We start from the raw sequence: 12,414 nt of genomic DNA on the forward strand, positions 1-12,414 counted from the left end.
TTGAGGTTATAATATCTGTCTTAACTTATCATAGTCTACTTTAGGTTAATAGTGACCTAATTCTGAAAAAACTAGAGCAACTTTGTTCCAGCGAAACTCCATTTCTTCCTCTCCCCTTTATGTGGTTATTGTGATACACATTACATCTTCATACATTTTAAGCCCAGTAATACAATTTTACCATTATTATTTTATGCAATTGTCTTTTAAATCATTAAGGGACAAAAAGAGAAGAGATTTATTCATGCAGTGCTTTATAGTTACCCTTATAATTCCGCTAACGGGTGCTCTGTCATTTCATTTTTTAGCCTGAAGGCCCCCCTTCAGGACTTGTTAAGGCAGGTCTACTGAATTCGCTCAGTCTTTGTTTGGGCCTTTCCTGCTATCAGAATTCATTCTTGGTGGACAGTTTTTATCTTTTCAACACTTTGAATATGTCATTCTGGTTTCTGGTCTCCCTTGTTTCTGATAAGAACTTAGCTGTTAAACTTATTGTTCCCTTGTCCTTGCTGAGTCCATTTTCTTTTGATGCCTTCAGGATTTTTCTCTTTGCCTGTCAACAGTTTAACTGTGATTTATTGAGTAGCTTTGATCTGCAGATTTATGTTTTCACAAAATTTGTAAGTTTTCTGCCATTTTTTAAAGTTTTTTTTCCTCCTCCTCCCCTTTCTCTCTTGCCCTCCTGGGACTCTAATTACATAGATGTTGGTACACTTGATGTTGTGTCCTAGGTCATAGGTCTCTGAGTCACTGTTCTTTTTTCTTCTTTTTACGCCCTGTTCTTCGGAATGAATAATTTCACTTGATATTTCTTCAAGTGAACTGCTTCGTTCTTCTGCCATCTCACATCAGCTGCTGAGCCTGTTAGAGAATTCTTTCTCTTTGTTACTGTACTTTACAACCCTAGAAATTCCGTTTAACTTTTTAAAGTAGGCTCCGTATCCACCGTGGGGCTTGAACTCATGACACTGGGATCAAGAGTCAGATGCTGTACCCATTGAGTCAGCCAGGTGTCCCTCCCCCCCTCCCCCATTTAACTTGTTAATGTTTTTATTTTTACATTCAGATTCCATAGCTGTGAAGTCATTGTCATCATGTTTTCCTTTCGTTCTTTAAACACGGTTTTAAAATATTCTTTGAACAGTGGTTTATCGAAGTCTTTGATAAATCCAGCATGTGTCCCCTTAGTGTTGGTTTCTGTCAGCTGCTTTTGTCCCTTCTGTATAGTTCACACTTTCTTGTTTCTTTGCAATTCTTTTACTTTTTGGTTAAAACCTGGACTTCTGGGTGATACTTTATGGTGACTTTGGATTCTGATATTTTTCCCTTGAGGTTTTTGTTTGTTTGTTTGTTTTTTGTTTTTTTAAGTAACTTGTATGTACTTCTTCTGTAGAATCCATCTCCCCTGCGGTGCACGGCCACGATGTCTTTCTTCAGGTTTTTGATTTGTCTCCCTCCCCCTCCTTTTTTTAGCCTGGCTTCTTTTTTTTTTTTTTTTTTTTTTTTTAAATTTTTTTTTTCAACGTTTATTTATTTTTGGGACAGAGAGAGACAGAGCATGAACGGGGGAGGGGCAGAGAGAGAGGGAGACACAGAATCGGAAACAGGCTCCAGGCTCCGAGCCATCAGCCCAGAGCCCGACGCGGGGCTCGAACTCGCGGACCGCGAGATCGTGACCTGGCTGAAGTCGGACGCTTAACCGACTGCGCCACCCAGGCGCCCCTCTTTTTTTTTTTTTTTAAACGTTTATTTATTTTTGGGACAGAGAGAGACAGAGCATGAATGGGGGAGGGGCAGAGAGAGAGAGGGAGACACAGAATCGGAAACAGGCTCCAGGCTCCGAGCCATCAGCCCAGAGCCCGACGCGGGGCTCGAACTCGCGGAGCGCGAGATCGTGACCTGGCTGAAGTCGGACGCTCAACCGACTGCGCCACCCAGGCGCCCCTTTAGCCTGGCTTCTTTTTTTTTTTTTTTTTTTTTTTTTTTCAATGTTTATTTATTTTTGGGACAGAGAGAGACAGAGCATGAACGGGGGAGGGGCAGAGAGAGAGAGGGAGACACAGAATCGGAAACAGGCTCCAGGCTCCGAGCCATCAGCCCAGAGCCCGACGCGGGGCTCGAACTCACGGAGCGCGAGATCGTGACCTGGCTGAAGTCGGACGCTCAACCGACTGCGCCACCCAGGCGCCCCTTTAGCCTGGCTTCTTGAGTGTCGCCCCCATCCGTGTACTTTTGTGGTCAGCCGATGACTTGGGCAGAGGTTGTGCTCAAACGCTTTGGGCTTCTAAGGTTTCTACCTTCTACCTTTGATTCTGAGTATAGGTTTGGAGACCACGTTCGGCGATCAGGCTGTTCTCATGTCTGCCTCAGCTTTACGTGGCCCTGGGTGCTCAGGTCTCCCATGTCCCCTCGTGGAGTTTGCCCGTCAGCCGTGGATGTGTGGAGAGCCTTCATTTCTAGGATCGTTCCATTACCCTCTGGCTGGTCGTCTTCCTCTCCCCTTGCCCCGGTCGGGATCGCAACCACAGACTGGCTGAGTGGTGGGTTTGTTTTCCTTGTTTGTTTCCCGCTGAGTTCACTACCAGGCATGAGTTTTCACCTTACATCCTAAAGTAAGTCTTTCCTTCCTGGCCACAAAGGTGATCAACCCTGGCCTTTTCAAACTTGTGCACTGAGCTGGAGTAGATGGTACAGCCCAAGACGGGAAATCTGCAGACTCCCGCTCTTGTTACCTGAAGTTCTAGCAGTCTTTCACAAATAAACATTTCCTCCTCTTTTTTTCATGTTTATTTATTTATTTTCAGAAAGAGAGAGCATGCACGCAGGGGAGGGGCAGAGAGAGAGGGAAGGAGAGGATCCCAAGCAGGCTCTACACTGTCAACCTGACATGGGGCTCGAACTCACAAACCGTAAGATCATGACCTGAGCTGAAATCAAGAGTTAGTTGGATGCTTAACCAGCTGAGGTACCCCAGCACTTCACAAGTAAACATTTCTCAGTCTCTTTGCCTTTGATTTCTCCATCCCTGAAATGGTTGAGGTTTGTTTGTTTGTTTGTTTGTTTGTTTGTTTTTGGTTGTTGTTGTTTCACAATTTTGTCCAATTCTGTACTTTTTTGGGGGGGAGAGATTTGCTAACCTCTTCATACCACCATAGTTGGAAGTCCCCCGATGGCACGTTACCACAAAAATTATGTAATGCTGACTGTGTGTAGGTATCATTCAAAGTCCTTTCGCCTGTTAGTAGATTTAATATTAAAGTAGGTACTTAGGAGATATTTGTTGACTGTTGAATAAACAGATGATCACAAGCAAAGAGAATAGTTGTAGTGTGCCGGGTATCACCTTAGGATTTATTCCTTTTCTGTGTCTCCTGCTTCCTCACTGGGTCATTTCTGTGGAGTTGGAGCCATTCCAGAAGTGTAGGGGCTCCAGAAGGCCAGAGAACTGAGGTTTTTTGAACATGACTGCATGTGTGTAAGTTCCATACGAAAATTGTGGGAGAAAATATCACAAGGCAACAGGAGGGGAAAATCACATGTGGGTGACAACAAAACAAGGCAAAAGCAAACCACATTTAAAAGAAATATTTTGGGGGCGCCTGGCTGGCTCAGTCGGAGGAGCACACGACTCTTGATCGCAGGGTTGTGAGTTTGAGCCCTGTGTTGGGTATAGAGATGACTTTAAAAAAAAAAAATGTTGGGGCACCTGGGTGGCTCAGTCGGTTGAGCATCCAACTTTGGCTCAGGTCACGATCTCGGGATCCGTGAGTTCGAGCCCCGCATCGGGCTTTGTGCTGACAGCTCGGAGCCTGGAGCCTGCTTCCGATTCTGTGTCTCCTTCTCTCTCTGCCCCTCCCCTGCTCATGCTCTGTCTCTCTCTGTCTCAAAAATAAATTAAAACATTAAAAAAAAATCTTAAAAAAATAATAAATAAATTCACCGTAGCTGTGATACGAATTCTTCTTCAGGCACTGGTTTGAGAATGTCCCAGTGCCACATAAGGGTTAAGAGCATGCTCTCTGGAAGCAATAGCCTGTAGTTAATCTCTAGGAACCTCAGTTTTCCCATCTGCAGAGTACTGTTATTACTACAACAATAATAATTACCAGGACATTGTAGAGCTGTAGGTGAAGTCACATACTATTTATCATAAGGCTTCAGCTTTATTAACTCATTTAGTCCTTACAACAACCCAGTACGAGAGACACTATTACTATTTCTGTTTTACAGAGAGGTGATCTGTCTCAGGTCACAGAGCTGGTAAGGGGTAGACCTGAGATTCAAACAAAGGCAGTTTTCACTTTACTACCATGTAAGACCGTGTCGTGGTGAATGGGGTTGATGATAATAACTCGTTCTCGGGTGTTTATGAAGATTAAGTGAGATACTACATATCAGCACAATAAATGTTCGGCAAATGTTAGTCGCTATACTTGGGGTACCTGGCTGGCTCAGTTGGTAGAATATGGGACCCTTGATTTCAGGGATTGTAGTTCGAGCCCCATGTTGGGTGTAGAGATTAATTAAAAAGGAAATCTTAAAAATGTTAACTCGCTACGTTAATAGCACGTGTTCTTTGGGTAAAGAACCTTCATTTATTGCTGAGAAAACTCGATTATCACAAATCAGTGTTTCATGGAACTCTTTTTCAGATTTCATCTGCTGCCTGTGGCTACGGATTCACATTGCTGTCCTCTAAAACCAAGGATGTTACGAAAGTCTGGGGCATGGGACTCAACAAAGATTCCCAGCTTGGATTTCACAGGAGCCGCAAGGATACTAGTGAGTGTTCTCACCTTGGCTTCCCTGTGCTGTGATTGGTCTGAGAGAGCTCCCTTTTGTTTTCCAGAACATGATTACGTAAGCCAGACTGGGACAACAGAAAAGATAGCGTCTTAAACGGATGTTATTTGAGACCATCTGGACTAGATTATCAGCCTCATTGGGAAGAACACTGAACCTTTAGGCTAAAGAGCATTTGCTGATAAGCAAGGATATTCCTCTTTTTGAGTCTAGTTTATAACTTATCCTTTATCATGGATACGTACGTACAGGAAAAAACAGTATATATGGGGTTTGGTCCTATCTGAGGTTTCAGGCATCCACTGGGGGTCTTGGAATGTATCCCACACGGTTAAGGGGGGGCCGGCTGTACCTTTACTGCCTGGATAAACCTTTTTGTTGTTTCCTTGTTCTCTTAGTCATGTGCCCTTTTTTTTGCACAGTTTGGATCACTGTATGTTTTCTGCCTTTTCCCACTTAGTTTTATATCGAGAGTCTTTTATAAGTCAGTCCTGAAGTCTCGGCTGTGAGATGCCACATTCCATTTGCTGTGCCCTTTACTGGGAGCACCTAGAGGCACGCACAGACATGGGCCGAGTCCTGTAAAGCATGCCATGTCCTGTGGCCAGCTTCAGTTTCCAACTCAATCCTGATTTGTTTTGAAGCAAATCCCAACATTGTTAATTTCATTAGTAAACATTTCAGTATGTATCTAAAAAATAAATAAATAAAAGACCCTTAAAAAACGGCAAGTGCATAAAAATAATGAACAACACAATCCCTTCATATTATCAAATATCCAGTCAGTGTTCAAGCGGTCAGTTGTCTCATCAATGTCGGTAGATTTTTATTTCAGTTTTTAAACATTTGTTTGAATCAGTATCCAGATAAGGTCCCGGCATTGCAATCAGTTGATAAGACCAACGTATGCATGTATGTACGGATTTATTTATTTAAGTAGACTCCACACCAGCGTGGGGCTGGAACTCAGGGGACACCAAGAGTCACAGGCTGTCCCGACTCAGCCAGCCAGGCGCCCCCCGTTGATAAGACTTCTTTTAAGTCTATTTTAATCTTTTTTTCCTTGAAGCTTATTGGCCGAAGAAATGACTTTGGCAACGAAGTCATCCAGCTTTATTTGTGAAACAAAGAAACGAGGGGCGCCTGGCTGGCTCAGTCGGTTGAGCAGAGACTATGTAAAAATAAAATCTTTAAAAAATAAAAACAAAAAGAAGAGAAATCACATTGGTTACCCTATAGAATTCTCCAGTCTGGAGTTTGCTGAATGTATCCCTGTGGTGCCATTTAACACGATCCTCTGTCCTCTGTATTTCCTGTCAATTGATGGCTGCATTTAGAGCCGGACCCACCCACTGACCCTCCAACCCTTCCCTCTTTCCTTCCTTCCTTCCCTCCCTCCCCTCTTTTTTAGAGCCAGATTCCTTTTAAATGTTAGGTAATTACTGCTTCCCAGGCCCTTCGGGCTCTATGCAGATAGTAATGGGGTATGTGAGTCACTCTTTAGTATTTGGAAGCACCACATATTTTCAGCTAATAAGACTGTGTCTGCTGACAGCATTGCCCAGTTTCTTTGATTTTGCCTCGAATGACATCATCTCATAGTGACAAAGCAGTTACTCCATGCTGATCGAAAGGTGTCTCTGAATATTCTATCAGTCGCTGATGAATACAAATGAGCAAGTGTGCTCTTGTGACGGTAACAGTGCCTTTTTTTCGGTAGAGTCTTTTTAAACACGGGGTCCATAGGAGAAACCACGGGAGTTGTTAGTGACACGTTGAGAACTGGTACTCGCAGACCTTAACCTCAGTCAACATTACAGATGTTAAAATGAAAAGCTCTTTGTTTAAAACCTGTGAGGGGAATTCCCCACGTAGGCCATTCTGGCTTCTCCTGCAGGACTGTAAAGAACATTAGGGTTCTTCTGTAGAGTGACTTCTAAAAAACGTTCTCCCTTACTTGCTTATTTAAAATTCACATTTTCCTAAAAAAAAGATGATAAATAATAAAATTAAATTAAATGAGAAATTCCTAATTAATTAACTAATTAATTAACTAAAGCTCTACACCCAACATGGGGCTGGAACTCACAATCCCTGAGATCAAGTCGCACGCACTACCGATTGAACCGGCCAGCTGCCCCTAAAAATTTTTTTTTTTTTTTTGACTAGAGAGCATATTCGTGTACCTTTAGAATCCCAACAGTGGGTAGAATGTATGGTGAAAAGGCTGCTCTCTGCCTCTGCCCTCCTAGCCACACGGTTTTTCCCCGGGAAGACAACCTGTCCACAGCTTCCAGCGTCTCCTTCTAGAGGGATTTAGCATATAGGCACGCGGATGCCTCTACGCGCTCTTTCTGCCTCCTTCTAGCATAAGCAGCTTTAACATAAGCGGTATCGTCCAGTATATGCTGCTGTTTTCCTTCCTGAGAAACGGTAGTGGGTATGACAGGAGCAAAATGCTTTCCTTTCTTGGGGCGCAAACGGTGCTTGCTGACGCAGGAAGGCTAATTAGACTCTGATTTTCAGCCGCCCGATGCGTCCTGGAGGGTGTCGTGGGTCCAGAAATGGGGACTGGGCCTCTGGGCTTTGCTCTGCCCCTCGCCTGCGTGCCTTGAGTAGTCACTCTGATCTCTGGCCGCGGGGCAGTGTGGTGTGGGGGGTGATCTCTAACGTCTGAAGCGCTGTGCCTCTCCGCCAGTGTGACGTGCCGTGACGCTGGCCGTCCTCGTTTCAGCCAGGGGATACGAGTATGTGCTGGAGCCCTCGCCTGTGCCGCTGCCTCTGGACAGACCCCAGGACACGCAGGTGCTGCAGGTCTCGTGCGGCAGAGCCCATTCCCTCATCCTCACAGACCGCGAAGGAGGTGAACGGGCCTGCTCCGGGTTCCCCGGGGGAGTGGGGGAGCCGCGCGGTTGCCCTTGGGTCCACAGTGGCTCGTTTGCTTGAACCGCACCTCAATCAGTGAGGCTGTTGGCACTTCCCCAGAGAATAGGTAGGATGGCTCAGGGTCACCACGTTGGGCAGACTCTGCTAGCTCTTTTGTGTTCTCTCCTCTCTGCGATTCTTCGAAAACCTTAGGGATTTGGAAATGTGACCGCGCATACCGCAGCAAGGCCTCCTGCTCGCTTTGCCGTGAAGTCCCCGAGCTGGGCTGTGTGGGCGTGTGTGCGCGTGCGTGTGTGGAGACAGCTCTTTCTCTTGTACTGAAAGAAGCCCGTTTGCTAATACTTGTTTCATTTGGTGGGCTTCTGGAGTCCAGATAACACTGACTTTCTCCAGAAGACCGATGGTGTCTACGGAAAGGCCAACTGGACTAGATTTTTCCAATTTCACTTTCTGGCTAAGCATGCTTTGCGGGAAAAGGCAACCGTGGCGTTCAGGAACTCTTTCAAGAGTAGCTTTGACGTGGAGGGCAACCTAGTGACAGGTCCAGGGAGTGGGGGTGTTGGGGCCTTCCCCAGGATGGGCCGGCCTCAAAACGTGGAGTTCTCGAGAGGTGGGACGAGGGCCTGGAGGGGAAGGCAGAAGGAACAGTCACGGTGGCCCAGGCTGTCGGTGCGGGGCTAGACCCCAGCACGCCTGTGGGTGTGCCTGCCGGGCTGGGGTTGTCAGAGAAGGAGGTCAGGAGGCGGTGAGGATGAGCGGTTGGACTAAGACCACTTCCGAGACCGCCTTGCAGTCCTGACGTGCAGGGATCCCGTGAACCTGCAGAATGGTTTTAATCGGTGGTGGTATTCTTCAGTCTTCAGCATGGGAAACAATTCTTACGGGCAGTGTGGAAGAAACGTGGTCGAAGATGAAATTTACAGGTGAGTTCCCCAAAGGACTGCCCTTCCCCGAGTTGCGTTAAGCATTTAACGTTTCTCGTGTGGTTACTAAGTGATGGACCCATGGAGCAGGGAACTGCAGGCTTCCTGATGCCTGAGAGGGGCAGTGAGAAGTCACTGGAAAGCTGTGCCATTGTTCCGTTGTGGGTTGAGCTCTGGACATTAGCTTGGTGGAAGGGAGGGCAGACTAGTGTTGATTGTGGTGTGTAGAACTTATTTCCAGTTAGGTTTTTTTTTAAGTTTATTTATTAAAAAAATTTTTTTTTCAATGTTTATTTTTGAGAGAGAGAGAGAGAGAGAGAGAGAGAGAGAGAGAGAGAGAGACAGTATGAGTGGGGGAGGAGCAGAGAGAGAGGGAGCCACAGAATCCGAAAGCAGGCTCCAGGCTCTGAGCGGTCAGCACAGAGCCCGACGCGGGGCTCACACCCACGAACCATGAGATCATGACCTGAGCTGAAGTTGGATGCTCAACCGAGCCACCCAGGCTCCCCAGTTTATTTATTTATTTTGAGAGAGAGAGAGTGACAAGTAGGGGAGAAGGGTAGAGGGAGAGAGACAATCCCAAGCAGCCTCTACGCTCCGTGCAGAGCCTGATGTGGGGCTTGAACTCACAAACCGTGAGATCATGACCTCAGCCAAAATCAAGAGCTGGATGCTCAACTGACTGAGCCTCCCAGGTGCCCCTCCAATTAGTTTTTTATTTTTACCAAATTAATTAATTAAAATTCCTCTCTGTTCCATTCTTTATGTGTTTTTATATATATATATATATATATATAATATATATGTAATATATAAAATATGTATGTAACATATAAAATATATATAATATAAAATATAAAATATATATAATATATAATATGTATAATATATATATATAACACATAAACTTTTTTAAATGTTGCTTATTTTTTAGAGAGCATGAGCAGAGTAGAGGCAGAGAGAGACAGGGGAACCGAGGATTCAAAGTGGGCTCCCCGCTGACGGCAGCAAGCCCAATGTGGTCTCAGACCCACGAACTGTGAGATCATGACCTGAGCCGAAGTCGGACGCTCAACCAACTGAGCCACCCAGGAGCCCCTTGTTTGTTTTAGTCTTTAAAAGAATTCCCCTCTCCTTCCTCACATTATACTGTTGGGTCTAAATAGCAGTCTCATCTCTGACATCGTATTAAAATTGCCAAAGGGGGGACCCCTGGCTGGCTCAGTCAGTAGACTGTGTGACTCTTGATCGCAGGGTCGTGAGTTCCAGGCCCACATTGGGTGTGGAGCCTACTTGAATTTCCCTAATAGTTACTGTGTGCCTGTGGGGGGCTGCCGTCAGGGGTGACAAGAGGGGGCAGGACCACACAGTGCTCGCCGTGACCATATCTCTTGTTTCTCCCCAAATTGCTTCTGGCTGCAGCGAAAGTCACAGAGTCACTAGACTGCAGGACTTCGAAGGTCAGGTGGTTCAGGTAAGGGACACGTGCTGAGAGCCACTCAGCCAGCCCCCAGGGGTGCTTTTGCAGGGGTGAAAGCTGGGTGGGATGACGGCAACTCGGTTAGGGCAGTTTTCTGAATTGGTGAATTATTCTAGTAAAAAGTCTTGGCTGCCTCCTGTAGGTCAGGAGAGTGTTGATTTACACTAGGTTATGGGGGTACAGAGTGTAATAAGGTTTGGGGGTAACCCTCTAGGGGGCAGAGACAAGTGAGGCTAGCTGTGTCACAGTGTCCCACAGCGCTGTGTGTGTGTCCCAGGCTGGCTGCATCTGGCCCACCATTTTATTTCCATCCCTGGTGCAGTGCCTGGCACGTGGTAAGTACTTATGAAAAATCCTTAGATACATAAGCGGGTGCGTACACGAAGGGCTCTGAGCGCAGGAGGTCTGTTAAGTCTGCCAGGGGTGGAGTGGGAGGGAGAGCAGGTTTATCAGATAGACCGGGGCTGGGTGGTAGGAAAGGTTTCATGGCAGAAGGAGGTGCAGCCTGAAGGCTCGGAAGGGCAGATGGTGAGCTAGAGCCAAAGAGAGAGGCAGAGGAGCGGAAGGGGGGAAAGAAAGGCTTACGGAGAAGGGAGAGGTTCCCCAGGGGTGGGGCGGAGGGGAGGGTCTCCTCGGCACGTCCGGCACTTGGCTGTAGCAGGAGCAGTTTCGGGGAGCGGGACGCAAACGCCAGGCTGAGGCGGACTGGGGATGAGTAAGGTGCGGAGGCCGAGCGGGGCAGCCTGCCGGACCCGGCCGTGTCGCTCGCTGCTGTAGGGCACGTGGCAAGCTGTGGGTCCGTCCCCCGGGATCCTGCGCCTCCGTGGATTTCTTCTCATCAGCCTCCTCTCTGTTTGTCCGGTAGGTCGTCTGTGGCCAGGACCATAGCCTGTTCCTAACAGATAAAGGAGAGGTGTACTCGTGTGGCTGGGGTGCCGACGGGCAAACAGGTGGGTGACCTACCCCCACCCCGGGGTGGCGCCCCAGGGGCTGTGGGCTGTAGGGCTCTCGTGGGCCAGAACCCCCCCTTCCTTAGACTCTTCTGTCTCCTTCCCCTCACCCCCGGCTCCCACGGCGAACAACCCATGAAGGGTTGGGGACAGGGTTACTGCCGCTGCTCAACAAACAGCTGCACAAATGCCATCTAAAGGGAGCTCGGTTTTAACTGTTTTGAGGAGAATGTGATTAAGGGCGGGAGGTATTAACCCTGCTTATCTAATCCTTTGCTTGTTTTGGTATTTGTCTGAAGGGAGGGCCTTCACATTTAAGAGTTATTTCTTTTTTGTGTGTGTTTTGTTTTTCAAATTTAAGACTTCGGTGTTGTGTAAATCCTCCATCATCCTACCACTGCATCAAATCACCTTTGTTCACTGTTTTGTGTTTTCTTCCAGTTATTGTTCACGCATGTACATCTCTTATATCATAATAATACCATAGGTGTGATTTTATGTGCTCGTCTTATTTAAATTTTTTTTTAATGTTTATTTATTTTTGAGAAACAGAGAGAGAGACAGAGCGTGAGCAGGGGAGGGGCAGAGAGAGAGGGAGACACAGAATTGGAAGCAGGCTCCAGGCTCCGAGCTGTCAGCACAGAGCCCAACGCGGGGCCCAAACCCACAGACTGTGAGATTATGACCCGAGCTGAAGTCAGATGCCCAACCGACTGAGCCACCCAGGTGCCCTTTTTTATTTTTATTTTTTGAGAGAGAGAGAGAGAGAGAGAGAGGGAGAGCGCACTTGAGCACGAGTCGGGGAGGGGCAGAGGGAGAGAGAATCTTAAGCAGGTTCCATGCTGAGCCCCAATGTGGGACTCAATCCCATGACTCTGGGATCATGACCTGAGCCAAAATCAAGAGTCAGACCTCCCAGGCACCCTGCAGTACAGTATTATTAACTGTAGTTGTCATGCTGTACATTGCATCCCCAGGACTTACTTATTTTATAACTGGAAGCTTCTACCTTTACCCACTTTGCTCACACCCCACCCCCACCTCTGGCAACCACCAGTCTGTTCTCTTGGATCTATGAGCTTGTTTGTCTGCCTTTCCTTCACCGTTTCTTTCTCTTTCGTTCATTCATTCCACATATATATGAGACCATACAGTATTTGTGTTTCTCTGTTTGACTTATTTCACTTAGGATAATGCTGTCAGAGTCCATCCATGTTGTTGCAAATGGCAAGATTTCATTATTTTTTCTGGCTGAGTAATATTCCATTGTACCTGTATACCGTAGTTTCTTTACGTGATCCATTATTTTTGACAAGAATGCTACGACCATTCAGTGAGGGAAAGAAAAGTCTTTCACAAATGGTGCTGGGAC

The 12,414-nt window shown here is 46.7% G+C and overlaps 1 protein-coding gene across 5 annotated transcripts in view; it reads left to right on the top strand.

Moving 5' to 3' along the window:
• Nucleotides 1-12,414, top strand: part of RCC1L (RCC1 like) — a 34,315-nt gene that overhangs the window by 1,512 nt on the left and 20,389 nt on the right. For 4 of the 5 annotated variants that reach the window (XM_047089412.1, XM_047089409.1, XM_047089408.1 and 1 more), the window contains exons 2-6: nt 4,653-4,782; nt 7,538-7,666; nt 8,546-8,612; nt 10,035-10,086; nt 10,958-11,042. In XM_047089412.1, the coding sequence (XP_046945368.1) occupies nt 4,653-4,782; nt 7,538-7,666; nt 8,546-8,612; nt 10,035-10,086; nt 10,958-11,042 (463 nt within the window). The remainder of the gene's footprint in view (nt 1-4,652; nt 4,783-7,537; nt 7,667-8,545; nt 8,613-10,034; nt 10,087-10,957; nt 11,043-12,414) is intronic. The other variant, XM_047089410.1, reaches the window with a different exon arrangement.

This window comes from Lynx rufus, unplaced genomic scaffold (assembly GCF_022079265.1).
Source record: "Lynx rufus isolate CCGP_SWC_20201006 ecotype Redwood Valley unplaced genomic scaffold, mLynRuf1.p SCAF_27, whole genome shotgun sequence".
Classification (NCBI taxonomy): domain Eukaryota; kingdom Metazoa; phylum Chordata; class Mammalia; order Carnivora; family Felidae; genus Lynx; species Lynx rufus.